The 26,643-nt window shown below is 35.6% G+C and overlaps 1 protein-coding gene across 15 annotated transcripts in view; it reads right to left on the bottom strand.

Annotated features, from left to right (window-relative positions):
- Positions 1 to 26,643, bottom strand: part of LOC122403226 (patronin) — a 71,913-nt gene that overhangs the window by 20,258 nt on the left and 25,012 nt on the right. For all 15 annotated transcript variants that reach the window (XM_043406612.1, XM_043406603.1, XM_043406605.1 and 12 more), the window contains exons 2-5: positions 11,835 to 11,930; positions 5,270 to 5,485; positions 4,186 to 4,640; positions 345 to 460 (exon numbers count right to left, since the gene is read on the bottom strand). In XM_043406612.1, the coding sequence (XP_043262547.1) occupies positions 345 to 460; positions 4,186 to 4,640; positions 5,270 to 5,485; positions 11,835 to 11,930 (883 nt within the window). The remainder of the gene's footprint in view (positions 1 to 344; positions 461 to 4,185; positions 4,641 to 5,269; positions 5,486 to 11,834; positions 11,931 to 26,643) is intronic.

Genomic DNA, 26,643 nt, shown 5'->3' on the forward strand with positions numbered 1-26,643 from the left:
TGCACAGAAGATTGTCCAGTTTCTTTTTTACCTGCCTACACCTGTGTTTAGTAAGTTTATATATAGTTTTTAAAAATCGTGGTGGACAATTTTCAGTGCAACGGCGTTTGCAGGGGAACAGTTGCCCGCGCCAGGAACGGAATTCCATGGAAATAAAGTATAACAAAATAAATTATAGAACGGGTAAGTCCAATACAGAATGTACGCAGCCTTCACCAATCGCATTAATCCAATACGAATATTCGTGAGCCCTTCCTGATGAAAGGGTGCGTTCATAGTGTCGAACAAATCTCCCCGACGCTATTAATCGAGAATGTCGTTCGAGTGTTCAATAATTATCGTACCATCTAAGAATTGCATCGCCCTCTCCTCGCCGGGGTAACGTACGCACTTTGCAGGATGAATTTCCAACACGTTGTACATGTCCGCCAGGAAAACGACTAAATTTTGCTTCATAGACCTGGTTGGACAAAGAAATTTGTTTAAACGAGAGCTCCAAACGCGGCGCAACCGCCTCGATTCGCGACGATTAAAATATAATTAAAATAACGCATTAAAATTCTTTCGACGAGCCAAGTCACTTCGAATTCAGAAATTCTGTTTCGTAAAATTTGGTTGTCGTGAGAGACACGGTCAGAGAAAAATGTTCTACTAACAAGGGAACATCCCGAGGTGTAAATCTCCAATCTTGATGAAACTTCGCAATTTTGTAGTTCTCATAAATCTATTAGACCCGTATTTTTTTGTAGCTGCTTATATTCACTTTAGGGGGTTGAAATCAGCCCTCAAAGTTGGGGGTTCAAAACATACTTTGTTGAATATCTCGGAAACTATGAGAGATGCGGATGTGCTTTCAATTGACGAAATTAATGTTTTTAAACGGCGAATTTGATGGTGTAAAGAGATTTGCAAAACTTTTATTTGTTTAAACAATATGTTAAAAAATAGCACATTTTTTCATTTTTCTCGTTGGATATTAATGATTTTTTTTTTTCCATTTGTACAGAGAAACTACACATCCATGTACAAAATACGGATAAATTGGAATTTTGATTTTTTCACAATAATGAAAGATTTTATATTTGTAATTTTTTTCGTATTTCGATTCGTTATACGAAGTACAAGATCGCATATAATACGACAAATGCTATGGTTTAATGACTTTTGTTTAATTATATTATAGTATGCTTTGCTGGCTGATCCCAAAATGGTAAAAATTTCGGTCTAATGACAGGTATAACGTTTACCTGCGCTGCGTACTAAAGGGCAGCGTATAAGCGTAAGTAAGGTTTCGGCTTAACGATTGCAGGACCTGTTTATGAGTGTGATACTTTTATTAAGGAGTCTTTACTGAATGAGGGTCGTTTTAAATATTAGTTGGTTGTATCTTATGTTCTGATTTTTTAACGTCAGGTAGCTCTGAAAAGAACTGTTTCATTTTCGACCTTTGCTGATTTCCAAGTGATCGTAATTGCTGCCCGAGGTAGAAAAATATGACCGATGCGATCTTTTACTGCCAATTGTTCCAACCCTGCCATGATGGTTCACATTCCTAAACTGTTAGGAAAGTCCTTCTACAGCTTTTAGACCTTCTGTTTTCGGAAAATGAACTTTATAAACGTTTCTGGTTGGTTACGATAATTAGGATAGGGATACAAGTGACCAGTACTGCAATCATATTGAAACTATACAGGGAGTTCGGCTACTAATAGTAAAAATTTTAATGAGCGATAGTAGAGGCCAAAATAAGACGAAAATCAAGAATACCAATTGCCCAACTGAGGCTTTATTAAAAAGTTATTAAAAAATTAAATTAAAAAATTTGAAATCATTCTGAAAACATTATTTTCGGTTGTGGAAGTCAATTACAATCATTTTTTATGAATAGACATACCCCCGAAATCCTAACCATTTTCGAGAAAAAAATCGGGAAAGTGTGAAATTTTTCAACAAAATTAAAAAATTTCAAACCATTCTGAAAAAATTATTTTCGGTTGCAGGGGTCGATTGCAATCATTTTTGGTGAATACATATGCCTCTGAAATCGTACGCACTTTCGAGAAAAAAATTCCTAATCGTAAATGTAATTTATGCCCAGAAATGTTGCCCGAAAATTTCATGCGGATCTTTAAAATGTCATAACTTCTGAACGGATTGAAGGATTTTAATTTTCAAAAATGCAAACGACGCGTATTTTAATCAAGAATACGTAGAAATCGCAAAAATATTCAAAAAGTTGATCCTTGACCCCCCAAAATGAGAAAAACCTCATAAAAATGGTCCAATCTTCAAACGGCCATAATTCTTACAATAGTGGATATATTTCAATGAAACTTTTTTCTGACGTAGAGCTCATAGGTACCTACAAAAAAGTATTGGACAACTTTTCTGTAGGGCGTCAAACAAAATTATTAAAAATGAAAAACGAGTTTTTAAGAAAAATCGACAGGTAGGTGCCTAAATTTTTCGGCGGAAAAAAAAAATTTCAAATCGATCTAAAAAAATTATTTTCAGTTGCGGGGGCAATTGCAATTATTTTTGCTCAATACATATACCCCCGAAATCCTACGTACTTTTGGGAAAAAAATTCGAGAATGTGTGAAATTTTTCAACAAAATTAAAAAATTTCAAACCATTCTGAAAAAATTATTTTCGGTTGCAGGGATCGATTACAATCATTTCTGGTCATTACACATAACCCCGAAATCTTACGCACTTTCGAGACAAAAATTCCTTACCGAAAACTTCAACCCCTTAAAGTGAATATTAGCAGTTACAAAGAAATACGGGTCTAATAGATTTATGAGAACTACAAAATTGCGAAGTTTCATCAAAATTGGAAATTTACACCTCGGGATGGTTATATTATAGTATGCTTTGCTGGCTGACCCCAAAATAGTACGCAGCGCAGCGCAGGTAAACGTTATACCTGTCATTAGACCGAAATTTTTACCATTTTGGGATCAGCCAGCAAAGCATACTATAATATAATTAAACAAAAGTCATTAAACCATAGCATTTGTCGTATTATATGCGATCTTGTACTTCGTATAACGAATCGAAATACGAAAAAAATTACAAATATAAAATCTTTCATTATTGTGAAAAAATCAAAATTCCAATTTATCCGTATTTTGTACATGGATGTGTAGTTTCTCTGTACAAATGGAAAAAAAAAAATCATTAATATCCAACGAGAAAAATGAAAAAATGTGCTATTTTTTAACATATTGTTTAAACAAATAAAAGTTTTGCAAATCTCTTTACACCATCAAATTCGCCGTTTAAAAACATTAATTTCGTCAATTGAAAGCACATCCCCATCTCTCATAGTTTCCGAGATATTCAACAAAGTATGTTTTGAACCCCCAACTTTGAGGGCTGATTTCAACCCCCTAAAGTGAATATTAGCAGCTACAAAAAAATACGGGTCTAATAGATTTATGAGAACTACAAAATTGCGAAGTTTCATCAAGATTGGAGATTTACACCTCGGGATGTTCCCTTGTAAGTAAAACGAGGCACGCAAACTTTCGTTCAGTTTGACGTGGTAGAAAACGTTTAAAACGCGTATTTCTCTCAATTTCTCATGAATCGTGCCTAGCAATTATGCGATAAGTATACTGCGTGCGCGAGAAGTTGGCTAACGGGACGGCACAGGGTTTGGAGGGAAGTGCTTGCCCCGCCTATTCCCACGTTCATCCAATGGTGCATCGTCGTTTCGACCAATCGGACGCGCGTTCCTTTCACTAGTCAACTTCTCGCGGACGCACAGTACTTGGTCCCACCAATTGAGGGCTAATATCAACCCCTTGTCGTTCAATTACTTAATTATATATTAAAATTAACACATTTTTGCATTCACGAGATATTCGTTAACCCTTAAGTGGATTATTGGGGCCTCCGCAAGTTTCATTATTTAAAAATTTACATAATCCTCCATTAATTCATTATTTTTTGAATGCTTCGAAGAAAAGTTGATTTCCATTTATTAATTCGGTTGAGATCGAGAGTCCACTTGAGGATTAAATAAATCTATTCTTTTAACCATTTCTTGTACGAAGAAATTTCAATAAAATTGAATAGTATACGATTGAAAAATTATTAGGAATCGAATCGTGCGTCAAGAGGTTGACGATAACGAAATTTATGCTTCGTAAAGACCGATAGTTCGGCAATTCTTACCCCCTCATGTACGTCACGTCCTCGGGTTGCGTGTGAAAAATGGAATACGGTAAACATCTGTTACAAAAGGTGTGAACCAACGAGAGATTGTGCAGGGCGTCCGCGACCGACGGTTTCTTCGACACGCGGATGTCCATCCAGTTCAGTTCGCCGGGGCAATAAAATGCCACGACCGCGGCTAGACCGACGCCATCGCATAGTGATTGGAAGTCCTTGGCAGCGGGCAGCTCTGGCAGTCGCGTTTTATCACCGGCCCCCTCCTCGATTTGGATTTTTGCGATCAACGCTTGCGACGCGTGGCTTATCCAAAGGAGAAGACCCTTTTCGTGGTCCGTCGGGACGTCGACGTCGGCCTGGGGGTCGAATCGTCGAATAGCCGAGACCACGCGGTCGCCGGTCACCACTTCTTTCGCGTACAGGACCATCAGGCCCTCTATCACAGCCATATGCGCGGACTGTAACGTTATTTAAAGGTGGAATCATAACCAAGGTTGCAGCCCTCCTCCTATTTCTAAATCAATTTTCTTTGGAAACGAATAACAACGACAGAACTTCCTATTGACATTATTCATTTGTTTGAGTAACATTTGTATAGACAAATGGTTATTGTCCGTCGCAATATTTGTTAATTTATTGTGTGATCTGTCTGAAGCGGGTTATAACAATGAATCGGTACACCTTCTGATTGTTTAATATTTAAAAATATTTTTAGAGCGCAGAGGAAACGCTCGACTGCAATAATGAAAGATGATCCCATTTGAGGATTAAAAATATTTCAATACGTAAAAATAATTACCATCCTGAATGGTGAAATTTTGACACCCCAAAAAACCACATTTATTTTATTCGCTATTAATACTGTGCTATTATTTTATAAGGAAGTCGGTGTTTTTTATTTTTCAATAGTATATTTTTGAACGCCCCATGATCAATAATTACGTTTCGAAAACACGCAATACCAATTAGGGGTTAAAAATTTTTCCCCGGCTTGGTAACTTAGTGACTGGAGATATTTAAATGCTTCGGGGGCAGGCGTGTAAAATGTGTATAAATTTTTAAAAAACAATCGTAATATTGGACTTACCATCTTGAGAGGTGAATTTTGAATGAGGATCGTTTCGGTGAGTTGAGTATTGTTTGGCTCCGCAAGATAAACACCCTTTCTGGCGAGAGCCTGCAGAATACCGCAATGATTCTGATTGTGATAATTTGGATCCGAATAAATATTAGCCAATGCCAAACAGTATAGTTCTGCATTGGAAAGTGCGTGGACGATCTGCGGCTTCAGGTGCTCTTGATCCTTAAAAAACAAAGCACAGACTTGTTATCGATAAATGCAAACTAAGCGATTAAGGGAGGGAAACCACTGTGACGGATTGAAAAAATCGAAATTTTTTTTATCTCCTTTTAATGCTTATGGTTTTAAAACCCCCTAAAATATTAAAATAAAATTCGCAAAAATGACAAAGTTACAAAAGATTTAGTAGATGTAGAGCATGTAATACGCGTAACCCTTGAAACTAACTGCTCTTTACTTCTTTACTTTAAAACTCTTTTATTATTTTTACTGAAATAAAGATTTCACATGAATGAGAAGTGTTTTGATCGAAATAACTATGGGAATCAAGAGTATTTGGTCTAGAGCGATAAGTGATGTGAACGAAATGTACCGATACACGACTAAAGTAGTCCAACTGGCAACTTAAATCCAATTTAACGATGGCTATTCAGGATTATTACAAATAATTAAGGTCCCCGATATTAAAATTGGACCACAGGCAAACGCACATCGACACAAACAGGACACGTTTCGCATTTCCGCTGCTCAGCGAAAACACGTAACAGCGACGCATGACGTTCGGTTGAGGGAGAAAGGAGATATAAATGATGAAGATGACGATGATCTTTTTACAGAAGATACGTTTTAGTGTCCTAAAGCGGATGTCCTTTAGAAAGTTTAAAAACTCCAACGTTATTTAATAGATAATTTAGTGCAAAATTTTAAACGCGTTTTTCTCAAAACCACATTTTTCAAACTGGGCGGCTCGATAAGTCAGTCAATTTTCATCCGATTTACTTAAAATTTTTTATGGTGATTCCTAATACTATTCTCTTTAGTTGCATGTACGGAATTTTCGATCGAATAATTAGTTTCGTCGTGGTGTTGGAAGAAATATTGATTTTGCCGCAGTTTTTTGAGATTTTTCCATCAGTTCCATCAGTTTATAATAAATAATTATTTTAAAAAATCCGTAGATGCAACCGAAGTTACTGTCTTATAGTTTAAGAAAATTGCATGATTTCTTGTTTCACAACTTGCAGTGGAAAATTACACGTGAGGCCGTTTCTAACAAATTTTTGGAGGTTTTTCCACGCTGGTTCCTATTATGGCTATAATAATTAATATTTTTATACGAAATGTTTACAATAAGTAGTTCAAGAAATGTACTCTCGAAAACATTAAATATTTATTAGAAAAAGTTTCATGGTTACGCTAAAAAAATTCTTGAAAATTGCCTTCATTTTCAGCTATTACAGTGGTTTCTTCCCTTAAACATCTTACAATGCCATCATAATATAGAAATATAATTATACGTATTAAGGGTAAATTAAATGATAAAATTAAAATAGGCATTATTAAATATAGATTCTAATTTAATTTATCATATGTACTCTGTGATAAATATAATGTCTCTGTCTATCAAAAGATAGAAATATAATTATACGTATAAGGAGTAGATTAAATCTAAAGGTAGACTTCTAGCAAGCTTAACATTCTCGTGAGTTTCCCATATGTCAATCACTATTGAAAAGCAGAAAGAGGGACTCGAAGACTTCCAACTTCCGATTGTTAGGTTGTTTTAGTAAACCATGCGCGTACTTCGTCGTGCATACTTCTAATAAACACACGTAAACCTAATTCATCAATACGAAAGTTTTTTCAATTCTAAGAGGGAAATACACAACTTCTCTTGTTTATCTTTTACTTGCCAAGCATTTTAAAGATCATTTCAAGTTCAACTTTGCTATTCTCAATACAAAAGTACATTTTTACTTTTAGACTCTTATTCTCTACTGGAAAAAAGAAAGAAACTTTTGCATGAAACATTTTTTTATCAAACTGGGCCATACAAACGAAATTTATTTCTTTTTCGGCGATCAAATGATCACACTTATTCCAAATATTGCGTTTTTTTTTGGCGTAAAAAGCGTAAACCAAACTTTTATTATTTCTTTGCTCTTATCAAATTAAGAAAGTAATTTGATTGTTTCGATGATAATTGCTCGTCGAAAAAAAAGTGAAATTTTGTATTGGAATTCTAGATAATCTTCTGCCAGATTCTGTCAAAATAGATCTACTTGCAAGTTCGAAACACAATACCTTGGCCGCAACCGCGTAAGAATATCCGGCAGACGCGACAGGCAAATATTAGTATTCTGCAATTTCCGGCACGGCGGCGGAAATGCGAAGAACTCGAGACGATACGAGTAACGGAAATACACGGAGACGTCGATGGATAGTGGTCTGGAGACCGCAAATTTCTGACCAAAATTAAAAACAATTATTTATAATTGTTTTCCAACAAAAATTAAGACGTTCCGAGAAAATCAATTTCAAAGTTTTCATTCAGGCACTACTTTTCTTTTTTATTCGATGCATCTATTTATAATATACTTCTTTAGACCATGATTGACTTAAAGTGTGATAAATCAGTAGACAAAGACATTATAAACCCAATGAAACGATGAAAATAATTTTTATTTACCCAGATCCCAGGGAATTATAATAGATGTTGTGCTTAAATCGACAACTCGAGGCGGATCTACAGCGACAGGAAAACTAGTTTCTCTCTTTACAAGTCCTAACTCTGTCTCTGAGCAAAAAAATTAGGGCAAAATTGACAAGAACGTGATAAACCGGCTACTTTTGACTCGCTTAGCCTAAACACTGCAGTTTACTTTTCAATAATTAGGTTTCTCTTCCACCTGTAACTGAACGTGCCTGAAAGTCTAACATGATAGCTTTTAGCCTTATCGAATAGGCTAAGACAGTGGTTCTCAACTTTTTCTTTTACTTCCGCATTTAAGTTTCACGAATGGAAATTAATTAAATTGATTTCCTTTCTTGAAATAGTAAATGTTCTTATATGTTCAGAATCTGAAAAATTATACTATTGTCAGTAGTGCTCAGTTTCAATATAAAAAATATTTGAAAGCACACAAATTAAAGGCAGACTCTGAAGAATGTTTACAATCTCCTCTGCGAAATTCTGTGTTCCTCGGAAAATAACTAACGGAAAAAATAATTGCCATCGTTAGGTTTTATGGTACATTAATCTTTCTATATAGTCATTTAAATGGGCTACCGGTTGCATATGAAGTGGCCAATTAAATCTGCTCTTGATCCATAAAAAAACTAGCTTGAAAACCGACCGTGATTAAAAATCTCTTGAAAACGAACAAGGAAATCGTTTCCTACTAAATAACTAGAAAGTATTATGCACGGATGCCATTATTGCCAATTATATTGTTAATTACGTAATCTCGATCATCCTCGTTGTAAAAAATGATTTCGTCTCATTAATCAAATTTTTTACGTTCGTTTATAAAAAAATATTTTACACGAGTTACTATTAGTAAACCTATTTCCAGTGTACAAGAGAAGAAAGAAATTATTTTTCGAAATAATAAACTTGTACTACAGTTACTTCGTGCAATGGCAGATTTTTACAATCATTTCACTGATTTTGAAACAGTTATTTTTTTAACCTTTTTCAAGCCCTGGTGAACTAGTTAATTTTTGTGAAATAATAATCCATTACAGTGTTAATACGACGTGTTGGATGCATTATGGAGACAATAGAATCGACTGAAAAATGACGGGGAAAGACACGTAAACGATCAATTAGACACTCCGGGTTCTCTTTTGCGAAGAAAGCCACGACATGATGAAGATCCTGGAGGCGAGCCAGACTCTCCATTGTTTTTAGAAGAATTGCAATCATCGTCGGATTGCACCTTCGACTTTAAGGGGAAAGTCAAGACTATGAGACTGATTATTCGAACGAAAGTTCAAGTGTGAAAAGGATACAATGAACGAAAGGTTCCCCTGGCGCTTACGGGTGCCTAATTCCTGAAGAGGATCATCTCTTGCAAGAGAGAATGATTAATGGAAGGAAGAACTCCAGCTAGCTAATTAAGCAATCACCGAGGATACTGAAATCTTTTGTGATCGAGATCCATTGTCTTACCACGAGTCGGTATATTTTCGTTCTCTGATCAGAAGAAAGTCTCCCTTAAACTTTTACTTCAATTTTCTGATGCCTTTCACACACTTGGATGTTCGTGATCTTAGAAAAATTTCATTTTCTTTATAAATTTGTCTCGATACAACTTCTTATGTTCTACATACATATAAAAAAAAAATATGCAACGTACAGTTTAAGACGTACACTATTACGTTAGTATTATTAGCACATTAGAGCGCCCAGTATCCACACAAATTCAATTTAAAACAGCTATGATGCACGCTATTTATTCTACGACACTAAGAACGAAAAACCTACAACTATTGAAACAACAGTTGTTTCCAGCTATTTATTGAATACAAAATACTTTCGAATCGTTATTCGAATTAAAGCTGCACCGAAGATTAAATAAACGTTCACTTTCACCAATTGTGAAACTCGTTACTCAACATCCTCGATATTTATTTAAAATAAAGCGTTCACGAATATAAAAGAAAAAGTAATTTGCTTCTACCGAACAAGCAAAAGAGAACTCACGATTAGAACCAGAAGGCACTAAAAAATGCACAAATTTTTCACGTTTTGAACCTTTGATGGTTAAATAATTAAAATGTCATACAAGAATAACTTTTGATTACTCTTTAGAAATTCGAGGGTCTTACCTCGTGCCATCGTCGCGGACTTTTCGAAACACGGGATAGACAGGTTTGCAATTTGTTTGTTAGAGAGCACGGCGGAGGAAACTGGTCCTCGATTAGATACATTTCGATGCGACGAGCAACGAAATACCGAACGGGAACATTCGTCGCGGCAGCTCCGTGATTTACTGCCAAGTCAAAAGAGGTCGGACGCGGCCGATAGCAGTGTAATTTGATTGGTTTAACTGGATCAACCACACAACCGAGGCCTTCACACACATACAGGTACGTCAAACATACCTGACAGCAGACAAATTTTATTTTAAAAAGAAACAAATCTTTGGAATATCCACTTCGGTCTTTCATCATTTCTATCAGCGTTATTTGAAATAACGAATGGTCATTTGGAGTAACTATTATTTTAAATAATTAAATTATCAAATGGTAGGAATTTTTTAATTGAACGCTTTTTTTAAATGAAAGTTTACAGGATTGATAAGAGCATATAAACTTTGAGTGTAATCTTTAAATTTATACAAATTTTGGCACGACAGGTTCCAAACGAAGACATAGTTATTTTAAGTAATTAAATTGTTAAATTATAAGAATTTTTAAATTGAACATTTTTTTAAAATAAAAGTTTACAGGATTCATAAGAGTATATAAACTTCGAGTGCAATCTTTAAATTTATATAAATTTTGGCACGACAAGTTCCAAGTAAAGACATTGTTGTTTCAAGTAAATAGATTGTTAAACGATAGGAATTTTTGTATTGAACACTTTTCTTAAATTAAAGTTTACAGGATTGATAAGAGCATATAAACTTTGAGTGCAATCTTTAAATTTATAAAAATTTTAGCACAAGTTCTAAATGAAACCATCGATATCGATTACGAAATTAATAATCTGAAGAAACTCTATTTACCGCATGAAAATAAATCGCGGATTTCTATGAGTTTAAACATAAAATCTCTATGCAGTTCCTTTCAAGGAAGTTTCCGCGAGTATCGCGCGTTCGTTATCAAAGTTTGGCCAGATTTCTTTTTGCCAAAGTTTATTAGCGTCTCTCGAGCAAACGCCCCAACAACTTCTCGTACGCCTTTCACGACGAGGTCGGTTTTCTCCATTGCGAAATAATGACGTGCGCCACAAAAGAGTTTTCAGGATACCTTAAAAAGCTGAGGATGCCTCCTTTTAAGCATCGACTTTCTGTCGACGGTATTGCGCGAAGAAACGAGTATGCAATCTTCTCGTCGACAGAAACGAACGCACTTAGGCAAATGAGAATTTCATCGAAATGGATCATCCTTAAATCGCTCGGGGCCTGCCACGCATTTTTTCATACCAAGCTGCACAATAGTTTCAAAAATATATGCCACTTGACGATCCCAAAACTCCGAAGGACAAAAGAAAAACTCGATAAAATTCCAGCACTTTGGAGTTTCGAACAAATTTGCCAATTTAAGACTTTCAAAATTAATTTTGTTTTAAGATATATCGTTTCCCATATTTCCCGCGCTGAAGAGTTTCACGGGACCAAGTTTCAAGCCATTCTACTATTTAAATAGCAATATGTGGATATTTAAATATTTGAATTTTCAAGTTAACTGACATTCCCAATTTTGTTAAATGGAAATTACTCGTATGAATTAGCAAAATGAAACAGGGAGAAGATAAATAATTATTAGATTAGCTATGGAAGCTGTTTGAATTAAATTGCCAATTGTATTGCTTGCTGTGTAGAATCACAAGCTTATGTACCTCATGATCGACATAATAGGGCTCGCGAAGATTTTCTGGCACTCGGTTGTTGTACGCCTTTGACAGGAGCCATCTTACGGAGGCACGTTGTTTGGCCTGAAACAATAAAAGTGTACCACATTAGATTTCACAATAATATTTTCATATTTATGTACATTTTTAATGGGCAAAGTTTTAATTCGCATGGAATCTTAGTTGCAAAGAATTATGCAGTTTAATAATGTTCTTTTGTAAAAATTACAAAAAATGCTTTAAATAAAAGTAAACTTTCGATCAAAAATCTTGCACAATGCAATTAAAATTTCCAGTTACTTCCAAATGAATGGAAAGTCTACTTCCTTAAAACTATAGTATAAAGAATATTAATATTCAATAATCGAACACTTGGCATTTTATAATTTTTTATAATTTAACGTGCATTAAATAAAAACTATTTTGAAAAATGGATAGATAGAATGTTTAGAATTTCTGTATAGAATTAATCAGAAACAAATTTACTTCTAATTTATCATCGTCCACGTTTCAGTATGTATTTCCTTTATTATTTAACAAACTTTGATTATAATAAATTAATTTAATGCTTTCGATGGTATTGTTCAAATGTAGCAAAGACTGCCTAACACTTGCCACAAAAAGCATCTTTGTTTCCGTTTCGTTAATCTAAAACGTTGCTTGATTAAACAATTCATTTCGTTTGATTAAACGTGCATTAAAAACAAACGCGTGATTGTTTTTCACGAACGTACCGAGGCAATTAAGCTCGCTATTAATTAAAGAGAAAAGGACACTCGAAGAAAAAGACTGTCCCCAATTCGAACAGGCGAGTTCCATTTACTTTAATTAAATACCGATAAATTTCATACTCTGCTGGCTCGATGCTTTTGAAGTCGAAACAAATTAAAACTATTGATAAACACGATGGAACGTCAAAAGCAATTATTTAATCACTATTAGATGGTAGTTTCAACGCGCTCTGATCGACGGAGGTGTGGCTCGATCCAATAAGATACCGAGCAATTTCCCGGAAAATATCAGTTTTATTCTGAAACGAGAGTGCTGTTAAATAAACCGTGAAAATGCATATCGCCGGGCATAAGATTGCACCAAGATTCGCTTAGAGTATTACTCTAGACGCAGAAATGTGGGTCAAAAACGATACCGCGACGAAACAGTTAAAAATACCGCGAGAATAATTCGATGTGAAATGCAGTTTTCGAAATTTTACTGTTCCAAGGTTTCTTCGTTTTTTGTAACGAGAGTCTGCGAAAATTGCGACGCGAGAAACGTAGAATTACGTCAACGATGGAATAATAAGAAATTGCAAATGCATATCTGGCGTATGTAAATTGCACAACGTGTCCGTCGTACAGACGATTAGTATCTTTTATTTACTTGTCAACGCGGTAGAAACGCTGTAAAATAGGCTCATGAGGTTAGATAAACTTTGCGTGTTGTGCTTGGTTTTCTCATAAGTAAATAAATAAAATAGTTAACAAAACACGCTTAAGTGAGACTTCGATCCTGACACAGCACCGTTTTCCATTATTTAATTTTTCAGACAAATACTCTGAATAAATATGAATCACTGAAACCAGCTATGAATTTTTAAATTACGACTATGCAAATGATACGAACAATTTTTGCCCCTTTTTTAATGCTATTGTATTTTATTTTAAAAATTGTTTGCCTACTGCGTTTATTCATTTCGTAATATCTAATTGGCAATGGACATTACTGGGAATGGAAAATGGAGAAAATATGGCGCGTAATAAAAGAAAAGCCTTGAAAGCCAATGTTAGCCAACGCGCACTTCAAAGGCGTACCTTGCTTTTGTTACACAATCGTTTTACCTATAGGCATGATTATTCGAGTGGAATAACGATCTACATAACCGTCGGTGACTCGACTGATCGCTCGAGTCATGGATCGTCATTAAACGCGCCAAACAATCGCGATCAACTCCTCGAATAATTTTAATAAGCCATCGAGTAACATTAGATAATATTAACGAGACATCAGCTAACGTTAGATAGTACTAATAAGGTATCAAGTAACATTAATTCATTAATTATCATTATTATTTGTAGCCGTTAGATTTATTTTATGTGTAGACCGTTAGATTTATTTTTTTTGTTCCGCATATTTGAGAAACGGTGCCGTGTACAACCGATTCGGGCCGGGTGCAAAAATCGATCGGCTGCATGTGTCATGGAACATCGTTCGAAGGACCAAGAATGTTCCATGGCACGCGCTGGGAAGTTTTGCAACCCGGTGCGAAAGAAAAACCAAAGGACGATCGGGACCTGGGGTATATACATATATGTATGTATAAGCGAGGGCCTCGATCGCCCGAGGGAGTCTGTCTATTCAGTTTATCCGTCGCACAGTGGGGCCATTGCATGCCAAACGCGGCAAAAAGTGGTTTTATACAAATATACCCACAATGAAATAATGATTCACTAATAGTTAATGGGACACATGGGCCATGATTTAGTGTGATTTTTTTTATCAATTGTCGATTTTTGATACGACTACATGATTTTGAAACGTTCAATCTTAAAATCATCAAAAATTATAATCATCGTTTATTGTTGCTTTGATTCTTCAAAGTAAATGATGAGTAATTGAATTAAATGTACTTAGTACGTATTTAAATTACGAATGAAAAATCAGATGAAGAATCATTCATAGATTCATAAATTCTTTCGTTTTCTCTTCGTAAAGGTCGTGCCGTCTATTCGCTAATTGCCATCTTCTCCTGAAACGGGACTTCAAAGTTGCAATTTTTGTTTTCAAAATTTTCTGGTACTCCATAGAATAATTATCCTGGCTCATTAAGGACGACTCTAAAAATTCTAGTTTATTTTCAAAATAATGATTTTGATGCTGTGTCTTCTTGAATTCTTTATTGAACCAACTCTGAAAACTTATGTGTCAAGAATTATCGTATTTGCTCGGAATATAAGCAACCTGAAATGCTTTACTGATAAATATCATGAAGTTGTACATGTAACCATGGTAACCGGAAAAAATTGAAAAATGGAGTTAGGCCACTTTCAAAATAAACGGCTCAAATAAAGAACATTCAACCTGAATTGTAAGTACAAAAGTTTCCTGTCACCTTCCCAGTTCTCTACATATTCATTAAAAATCAGAACCTTACAATTCTGGAATAAACATTTTGGCTCAAAATGAAGAGTCCAATGTGTAAGTAATTTCAGATTATATTAGTAAAGTATCAGAATTGCTTCTCTAAATTAGATTTCCACAAAACCGAACACTGTAATTAACTTGTACAAATTAACAAAGTAATGACTTTTTCTCGTGAGACGGATTTCTGGGTTAACTTGCTGTTTGTAGATCAAAGTAAAGTCCACAAGAATGCAATTACAGCGAGCTATGGTCGTAGCATTATAAACATACGACATAAGGCTCCTATACCAAGTTTAGTAACTCGCGTGGAATGTGTCATGGCGAAACAATGAGATCGTAACACAGCAATGTAACACGTAAGTATTTTTTATGTTTTCGTGTAAAAAAAATTATTTTACGCGAAACTGTCGCGATGTATTAGCCGAGGAATCGTTTTTCTTTTTTTAGAAATTGTTAAAATGGGCGTTGGCGCCCTCGTCACACCCTCTTAACGCGCATCTTTTCGGTCGCTTCCGAACGTGAAAGTGCATCTCGACACGAATTTGAATAAAAGAGCTTCGGGTTTCGCGGGAACAGAGATTTCGTCGGTTTCTAAATTATTAAAATGGTCGCTCGCTTCGAGATAAAACGAGTTTCTGCCTTTGACCGTGGCACGGTTAGGTTTTGTGGCATGACCGAATTTCCAGCAGCGTTTAATCGAAATTCAGTACAGTGTACGGAATGGAAACGTAACTCGTATTGTGTGTCATGGATTTTACAAAAATGTCAGCGAACAATTCAAAATTTTTCAATAGTTTCGATTGGTTTGAAAATGATCCTTAAAATTAATGGTAAGATTCAATCAACAATCGTTTTTCAGTATTTCTTTTCATTAATTCCATTCAAAACTTTCTGTAATATTGTCCACGAGTCCTTCAATTTTAAATTTTATCATTCCATATTTATTTTAATTTCATACAAATTATACAATTTATAGAAAAGTTAAAATGACTGAACGTGAGAAAACGAGATAATAAAATCTTTTTACAAAGTTGTATCTGTACCTTCATTTGCATATCCCAAAACGAACAAAACGTCCTTTGACTTATGAACGGTAGTATTGCAAATATCATATCTATAAATAATTTGAGAACCAGGAACTTCTGTAATTATTTTTCGTTCCATTTTGTGTAATTTTTTTAATTCTAGGAGAAACTTAAAACATTACGAATCATTATTTTTGTCCAAAGGTTTATTATGACAACAAAACTTGAAACGCGTCTGTAGCTTTCATGTTGGTCAATTTGACGAAAGCACACGAGTGCTGTGTGAAAAGGAAGCAGAAAGGGTTTTGTATGGGGAAAACGGCAAGGACGAAAAGGGATTGACAGACAGAAGCTTTTTGTCGAGACCCTGTCGTTCGATCAAATAAACGTCTGACTTCCTCCCGTTGCGGGAATTCTATTCTTTGTCACTTGGAAACTTCGCCCACATGACTCTCCGCTGAGAAAAGAACCGAAACACAAATATAACATCCGATCAGACGATCAATTCGCAACAGTATACTCTTCGAAAACGTATTTTGGCATCCGCTAGAGCATAAAAACTGTATTCCGTAACTGTTTCATAAAAAAAGGGGGATCTTGAAATCATTGAAACGCCGCCGCTTTCAGAATAGATACACGCGCCAAAACATGTATCATCCAATGTTAGTGGATTTTAATTTGTTTTAAATTCTTTTAAAGTTCATTCTGTCTCTTCCTATTTAAGAGTTGTAATCTGAAATATCGTCATATTTTATGTATACATAAAACTATTTCTGTACAGGATATTCAGCCAGCCCTGGGAAAAATTGTAATGAGAGATTCTAGAGGCCAAAATAAGACGAAAATCAAGAATATCAATTTGTTGATTGAGGCTTCGTTAAAAAGTTATTAAAAAATTTTAAATCCTTCACGGAAAAATTATTTTCGGTTGTGGGGGTCAATTATAATCATTTTTTATGAATAGACATACCACCGAAATCCTACGCATTTTCGAGAAAAAAATTTCTAAACGAAATTATAATGTATGGCCAGAAATGTCCTCCGGAAATTTCAAGCAAATCTTTAAACCATCATAACTTCTGATCGGATTGGAGGATTTTAATGTTTGAAAAGGCAAACAACGCGCTTTTTGGCGAAGAATATGTAGAAATTCTAAGAATATTCGAAAAGTTATTCCTTAACCCCGTAAAGTGCAAAAAACTCCATAAAAGTGGTCCAATTTCTAAACTGCCATAACTCCTACAATAGTGAATATATTTCAATGAAATTTTTTTCTGAAGTAGTGCTCATGGGTACCTACAAGAAAATATTAGACAACTTTTCTGTACGGCGTCAAATAAAGTTACTAAAAATAAAAGACGAATTTTAAAAAAAATCGATAGGGTAGCGCTGAAATTTTTCGGCGTAAAAACAAAATTTCACAGAGTTCTGGAAAAATTATCTTCGATTGCAGGGCTTAATTACAATCATTTTTGGTGAATAAACATACACCCGAAATCCTACTCAGTTTCGAGATAAAAAATTCAAGAAGGTGAACAAATTTTTGGACGAAATTACAAAATTTCAAACCCTTCTGAAAAAATTATTTTTAGTTGCGGGTATCAATTCCAATCATTTTTGGTGAATACACATACCTCCGAAATCCTTTGCACTTTCTAGAAAAAAGTTCGAGTAGGTGGACTTTGTCGACAATATTAAAAAGTTTCAAATCGTTCTGGAAAAATTATTTTTGATTGCAGGGGTCAATTACAATCATTTTTTGTGAATACACATACTCTCAAAATCCTACGTACTTTCGAGAAAAAAATTCTTTGCCGAAAATATACTGTGTGGCCGGAAATGTTTCTATAACTTTTAACGAAGCCTCAATCAACAAATTAGTATGCTTGATTTTCGTCTTATTTTGGACTCTAGAATCTCCCATTAAAATTTTGCCCAGGGGTAGGCGAACACCGTGTATAAATCACACTATGTATTCCGAACGATTCGACGTTATGAAAGAATAGCTTGGACCAACCAATAACGTCATACTTAGGAATATACATATATTGTAACTGGAACTATAATATTTGCCAAAAGTAATCTAAAGTATATATTATTAATGTAAGTTCTATATATTACATTACATACTGTATGTATATTGTTGCACGAATGTACTATATATTTTTCATGCATATTCGTATATTTTATAAGCACAAATGGTATATGGTTGCATATTTATCGTGCATAAACATCCGGTCTAATAATAACCAGTCGCGAGTAACACTCGCGCTAATGGGCCATAACTTTCTGTGAAATAGGAATTTCGATATGGATTTGCATATTATTTCTAAAGTTTCACCTGCAAATTTATTGGAAGACGAGTTTTTTCTAGATTCTGTTATAAACTTTCCAAACTGTCATTTTGCTTGAAAGGTCGGTCCGAGGCGGGTCAATTGGAGCTGCCGTTATTTGTCGCGGACGCAATTAAGATTCGAAATAGAAAGTACTGTCGTAAATCGAAGCCGAATGTTTGACGCGATATTAAAATTACATATTGCTAAATCTGGTCCGTTCTCAATGCCGTACCGGAAGCAAATGGACATTTTAATCAATCATCCGGGTCAGACAAGTTGGTTCAACTTCCACACTTTACGACGTTGCTAAAACATTATCGAATTCTTGTCAGGGTTGATAAATTTTTAACTATTCTATTTTTTAAAACATACCTGATACATCTCACTCGTAAAAATAGCAAAACATAGTTCGAATCTAGAAGTGTAGGAACATTAATTTAATTAATTTATATAACAATTGTCTTAAATAAATCTTAAAACATCTTTATTAATTTAATAAACTTTACAGTGTAATAACTGTTGAATTATTAAATTTAAGGCACAAGCACCTGGATACGTTTTGTAAAGATTAAAAACCTGCATCGAATGGTGCAATCAAAATTATAGATTTCCAATTATAGGAAAGGATGCAGTTGCATCAGTGCACCGAAGAAATGCAATTGCACTTTTCTAAAGAATAGAATTCTATCATTTTTATTGGGCTGTTCGATGTAGCATTTTAATCTCTACGTAAAAGTATAAGAGCCTCGTGCGATAAACCAAATAGTTCAAAAGTTATACTACTTTAAAGTTTACTAAATTATGTCACTTTCAAGTGGAATAACTTTTGAACACTTCGGTTTAGGGAAAAGGTACCTTAATACTTTTCGTAGAGATTAAAATACTGCAACGACTGGTGCAAACAAAATTATAGATTTACTGTTATAAAAAAGTATGCAGTTGCATCGATGCACCGAAGAAATTGCAATTGCACTTTTTAAAAGAATAGAATTCTATAATTTTGATTGAACCGTTCCATGAAGTATTTTAATTTCTACAGAAAAGTAATCAGGGCCTCGTGCGCTAAACCCAATAGTTCAAGAGTTATAGCACTTCAAAATTCACTAAAATATGTCACATTAAAATGATGTAACTATTAAACTATTAGCTTTATGGCATAAGTATCTTAATGATTAGTCGTAAAGATTAAAAAACTGAATCGAACGGTACAAACAAAATAATAGAATTCAAATTAAAAAAAAGGATTCAGTTGCTTTTAGGCGCATCGATGCACAAAATTAATAAAATCCTATTCAGATTCTGCCAAATATCATTCGATGCCATTTTTTTTGTATCTCTAACCCCGTTGTAAAGATATATCTTCTCCCCAATTGCGTGGAATACCCATTTTATTGTAATAAAATATCTGTAACGTCATTTTAAAATGCTTCAAAATTTTTGAACGATTGTGTAAACATACGAATTTAATTCCCGTCGCTCCGACCACGTTTCGACAGGAAAATATTCTCCCGATGGATGATGGAAATTCATAGAACGAATCGTATTTCGCGGGAGTAGGCGACGATATTACAAAAAACGACGGAACGCGTCCCCCGTATAAAAATATCAAGAAATCTCCCGATTTTTCCGGCACAAGAAATCTCGAGCTCTTTCACTTCGCTGCAGGCGGTTTCTGCGCGGCATGAAAATTGCATCTGGCCGTGAAATCCCTTCTGCAAACTAGGAATACAGCAAGCGGATAAATTACTCAGCACGATATCGAAAAATTTCATGCAAATTTATCCGGCGTCTAATTGATCTTAAAAATGTAAATTAACGAAAATTCAGTTCTTTTCTCCATAGAATTACAACGCGCGATAAGAACCCGTTCTTTATCGAGAATCGTCAACATGCGATCATAATTTATAGCATACCTCCGTACGGTAATTAGGAACGATCCTCGAGAAATTGATTATTAGTTTCCTTTTATGAAAGCATACACTAATTTTACTTTCGACGAAACTCGCTTTATTTCCACGATATAGATAATTACTTCTCCCAATTATTCTCCTTAATTCTGCAATATTACATTTAACTTGGCCGAAAAGTGCAACAGTTTTGACCAAAATATCAAATTGCGACCTCGAAACGTTACATAGTAGCTTGTTTCTCGAGAAACCACGCAATGTTCTCGTATTATGTAACAAGAAATTCCTCGGTAAACGTTTCGCGAATCGTCGGAATCCGGTAGCCGCGAAAAATGGAAATCGATTCGATGGTAAATTACAACCGACGCCGGTTAAGCGTCTCAAAACAGGAAGAAAAGAAATTCTCCCTCCTCGTCGAGGGTTTTTTCCCTTTCGACGTTCATGGCGCAATTACACTCCTTCTTCCTCATCCTTCCCCTCTTCTCGCGAAAATTCAAAAAGGGAACCGCGAAAGAGCAAATCGGAGCACTAAACCGAGATCCAAGCCTAGAAATTCTGAGTACGTTGACCGCATACAACTTTCATGCCTCGTATTGCTGTAGGTCAGTTACCTGTTTCACGTTGGACGTTTAGCTAATGCACGCAGCTTCGTAATCTGAGGCTTCCCTCGCAACCGCGGATTAAAATTATGGTCGCCAAGAAGAAAGACTCGGGAAACACCTTCGAGAGCCGCTTTTGAAATTTCCCCGAGCTTCTTGCCACCGGTCGAACGGGTAAAAATAGACGATACGCCTTCGGAATTTGCCATTTTTCGATTAGGGTACCGGTAGAAGTATCGTACAAAAGTTTTTCGATCGTAGATTTTAATAGAACACCCTTCTAACTTTATATTTTTGATATTTCTTTACGGTAGATCCGCGCGCAATTAAGATATTTCCATTTATACCTAATCGAGTTGCATAACTATAGATTTTTAAATATTATACTACAAATACCAACGAAATAATTGGTGTAGAAATAAAAACTGAAATTTCCATTCATATATGTATATTGCAATAATCTGATTCGATATTTAAAAAGTGTGGACCCGTGGGCTTCGTCGATTCTGAAGCGCAGAAAAGAAACGAGTAAACTGTTAATGCGAGAGGGTATAGAATGCTGCTCAGAATCCTAACAAAACCAAAAGAATTCGCTGAGCACGGCTGCAAAATAGTAATGGAGGATTGCGGTTAACGGTAACGAGTCCTTTTTCAGTCCCAATAATTACGTCCCTGGTCTGGAACTGCATCTACAGATTCGCGAGCATCATGGTCGATCGATCGGAACAATTAGTCGCGAGACAATAAAGATGCTCTTTACGATTCGATCGATTAAACGCATCAATTTACACCTGGACAATTTTTTACACGACCACGCGACGTACCGATAATTAGATCGAGAAATACGCGAAATCGAGGACATTAATTCGAACAAATCGAACGAACGAAAATTGAATAAATCCTCGAGAGACAGTCGACTCTATTGTTTCGTACCAATTTTTCACGAAACGAAGACGAATGGTAATGGCGAACTTTTATGCGACTTTTTTCCTCCTCCGTTCGTCGGGGAAAAAAACGAATATTCAACGGACGCGTGCAACCGTAAGGTAAACTCGACTTTGTAATTTGCATAGCTGTCGTATTGCCAAAATCGATGGCGGGGCAACGAAACTAAAGAACCCGAAGCCGTCCCTGGCGTAGCCACGCAGCGCTCCTTTTATGTATCACATACAACGTTACTCGGGAGAGAAAAAAGACAATGGCGTGGGTTGGCGGAGACCAGCTTTGAATATTAAATAATTTCATACGTGCGACAACTTACCGTCACTATTGACACCATTAATCAAAAAGGAACATAGAATCTATTGTAATCGTCTCGCAAATGCGACGAGTTTCTTCGATGAAAAATATAATACATTTTTAGAAACAGTCGAGGAACAATATAGCAAATATTACATACACTAGGTCAAAATACTGGGTTTTCTAAACGAGTCAAACTATAAATAAGACCTGCGTATCAGGAAGGGAATTCCCATAAAAGGAGACTTCAATGCCCCCATAGGAAATGTTCAACGCGAGAGAAATTGCATTCTCACGTAAGTAATGCTACTATTATTCATTAGTTCACCCTGAATACAGTGAAACAACCTTCCGCCAGAAATCTGAATCTCATCCAGAGACGCTTGGGTCACCAAACTCGTAACGTTTCCGGTAGAGAATGCATCGATGCTTTTTCCGCGAGACCAAACGCGATACAAATTCAACTCTGTGGTATTCTAGAGGCCTAACCATCCGTAGCGTGGGAGTAAAGAAGTCCCGAATTCGTCGATTTTTCAACATTCGCGCCTCTAGAAGATAATAATCGACGAACGGGAGGCGGCGAATCGAATCAGATCGCGGATCAACAATTCATTGCGCAATTCATTTTTCGCTTTACGCATAAATTAAGAATCTTTATGCATAAAGGGAATTGCGCAACGAATTCCTGAAACGTTAACGTAATTTTCCAACGATAGACTTTCCCGGGTATCGGGTTGAACGTCCTTACCAAAACGAGCCGGGGTATCCAAATCATTCAGCCGGGCTTATTGCACAGACGAATTTCGCGTTTTCTCGGCACAACCGGGGCCATTACTTGCCGTGGATCGCGACCGTATCGCGGCAGATCGGCTGCGTGTTCATCGTGACGGGCCCGTTTTTCCTCGATCGCTCGCGAGGAACGCGAGAGGATAAACCCGGAGGAAAGACCGGAGAAAGACTGCTGGCTGTTCCACGAACGAGCCAACGAAAGAACTTCGCACTGTTTCGTATGTGGATCGTCATTCACGCACCGATGGCCACCTTAACTATTTAACGTCCAGTTGTTAAGCGCATTACACAACGAGCATCGGGCAAAGAAAGATCTTTTGCCCTGGCTCGGCAACCATGCGCGCGCTCCGATTATTTCCACGGGTGAAAAGTACTTTACGAGGAGAGTTCAACTCTGCAATTTTATTTAAACTTACAGGACGCGTGGACGCGTCTCTGTAACCCCCCCCCACCCCACCCTTACGGAGTCAGAAATTCAACGTTTGTTCGAATAGATCATCCTCGACTATTTAAATTGTAGCATATCGAATAGAAAAATATTCGATTGTTCCTTTTTTATTACCTAAATCAATTTATATGCAATTAAAGTAACGTAAATAAGTTCGGTTGCATGTATAATCACGCTCTAATTTTAAGAATTCCATTTGGACGATATTTACCAATTAAAATGGAAAATAAATATCAACGATCGAATGTAATTCTGTATTTTCTTAATACATAAGAAAAGAACTTGAGCATGTTCAAGAATACATTACGGCTTCCCTCGAGTATACAACGATTTACTTTTGAATATTAATTGGAACAGCATCATGCGAAGTACCACAATCTAATTATATTTCGAGCGTAAAAGCGCTCGAAACAGTTTTAAACAGCCTGAGCGTAAAAAAGTGAAATACAAACGCGTTATAATATCTCTTGATCCGTTTGTATTTCAATATAAACATAATTATTTAAATATATTGAACGATACAACAACGATTTACTTTGCCGATGATGGTCGGCTATGTCTCGAAAAATAAAAAATTTGAATATATTTCCAATTAACCGCGCGTCTAGAAAGTTTCAGTGCACCGGGATTAATTAGCTTTTTCCATTCTTATTTCATTTTCAAAATTACATGCCATTAGCAACTAAAATGTTCCACTTTCGACGCGTATATTTCATGGGCCGGTTTAGTAAATCAAACTTCATGAAACGTATTTTATCTAAATTCTGATTCTCTTCCAACTTCTGTGGCACCGTTTTACGCCCAAAACGACAACAGTCGATAAATGAAGGAAATTATGCGAGAAACGTAATTCTGCCTTGCGCAATGTCATCTAAATGTGCACATAATACTATTTGCGCCCATAAAAGCCGCGGATAAAAAAGTTTATCAAACTTTATGCGAAACAGTGATTCTTAAATAATATTAAAAAGCATTATACCTTTAAACAAAATAATGTATTTGTAATTAATATTGCACTATTTTATCTATTATCCTAACTTCAGGCTATCTTCAGTATAGTGACGGGGGCAATTGTGAAAAAAGAAGGTGAAAACAGATTATTTTGATGCACTGGAAAACGCAACAAAAATTTTAGCAAAAATAATCGTGGGAAATATAAATTTCTTGCTACAATTACGCAAAATGGATTCTGGAAGCCCTTTATAACAAATTTCATTTTCAAAACAAATGTTGCAGTTATGTTTCGTGAAGAAAAAATGACAAATCTGTAAAATAGCAACCAATTTACATCCCATAGATCATAATACCCATAATCCAAAGTTTAGTATCTTTGAAAGAATCAGCGAAATCTCGATTTTCAGCGAATCGATTTTACCTGGTAGACGATAAAGGCGCGTGGCGGACGATCTAGCGATGCAAACGATCGCTCGCCCGCGATTTACGATAAATGCATAGAGATCCACGCGTAACGAGAACTCACATTCGGTGGTATCGGCTCGCCCGAGAGAATCGCGTGCGTGCCGATGCGTTTCACGTCCGATTAACGCGTAAAACCTGTAAATGTGGCATCTGGTCGGCAACTTTCTACTTTCCTCTCGTCGAATTACTGGAGTACGGGTAGTGCCTTGGATATTGGTCGACGTTCGGAGACCGAAACTGGCCCAAATCGAAGAGTAGATCTTCCGAAAAGTCCCGTCTCTCTTTCTCAAAAAGTACTAGTATCACGCGCACGTCGATATCTCGCAGTAAATTCGAAAACATAAACTCTATTTACTTTTTTTTGTAGAAATAAAAATTACACGAAGATACAAAACCTGCAATGAAATGAAAAAAAAAAGGAATTTAAAGGAAGTTAAAAAAAGGAAGAATCAGTAAGGTAATTATAATGGTATTTTGTTTTAAATTTGTAAAGACGTGAATGGATACCTGTGAAATTATTGTGAACGCGAGATGATTTGTTTGTTTATTTTTCGAAAAGTAGAAATTATACGAAGATGCACAGACTTTGCAACGGAGTTAAAAAAAGAAAGGATCGCGAACAAATGACCGGAAATTCTAACTGATCATATCTGTGATTCTCGTTCTCCTCCTTCGTTGAACGCAATGATCGTTTAAAGTCAGGACTGCCTGACCATGGCTAGTTCTTCGTTAATTACAACGGGTTAACGACCGACGATTTCATACTCCATAGTAAAGAAGTATGTCTTCTGGATTTCTTAACACATGGTAACGCTACGGTTATTCGTCTTTTCACTAACAAGATAATCAGAGACCGCGTACAAGATCACGAAGGAAATGGCAACATAAATCTTGCTGTGATCGATGATGAATGGAGCAACGCTAAAATTACGAACGAACAATATTTTTTATAATTCAATTACTCTACTTAATTTCTTAATTCATCGCCCGAATTATCGTTTCATTTAATATCTTCATACAACAGTAATTTTTTGTTAAATACTTCAATTAACGCGTTAAACTCGGAGTTAATTTCGTTTTGTTTTCTATTTAGGCGCCATGCAAATACAAACAATTCGTTTACAGATTTTAACTTCTATTCTTGAAGTTACAAAACTCATAAATATTACTTGTTATCGATTTATGTTGAATTTGTTTAATGTAACGATACGAAAAGGAGAGTCAACTATTTAACTCTGTCGATAAATCCATAGATACATTTCTTTAGCATAACGCACGAAGTCATAAATAACGCTTGGAAATACTCACTGACTCGAGGATTTAACCTTGTCAATTCAATGGTACTTATATAGAAGAGTCCTCGATTAAATACAACGGAATCGAGTGTACTCGATTTCACATAACTGAAGAAGTTAGCGTTTGTATTTTGCTTTACGAAACTATAAACAAATCTAATAAATATTATTAGATTTAGTGAAATTCCATGTTTTCTGTAAAATAGAATAGCGTCCGGGACAAGATGCTCTAAATTTGTCAGTGAATTGGTTAACGTGATTTTCTCGAAACCACGTTTTTCCAATATTTGCCACGATATCTCAAGTTCCAGTTGACCGATCAGCATCAAACTTGAAGGAAACATTCAGCGTGCGCGACTCCATCATCCCCACAAAAATTTTTTAAATTCAAATGCTTCTATTTTTGTTCAGTTTTCACATACAAGGGATTTTTTTTTTAAATCAACAAACCGATACAACCGTACAGTAGTTTCTTTTTCTTTCAATTCCAAAGAACACATAAAAAATTGACGATGTGTATGGGTAACATGACTTTTCACTAAGCAGCGAGAAAAGTTAATTTTCAAGATTAGACGTTAAAAATAAGTTCTATGACTAAT

Source organism: Colletes gigas, unplaced genomic scaffold (assembly GCF_013123115.1).
Source record: "Colletes gigas isolate AHSC1104 unplaced genomic scaffold, ASM1312311v1 Colletes_gigas_Sc00047, whole genome shotgun sequence".
NCBI lineage: Eukaryota > Metazoa > Arthropoda > Insecta > Hymenoptera > Colletidae > Colletes > Colletes gigas.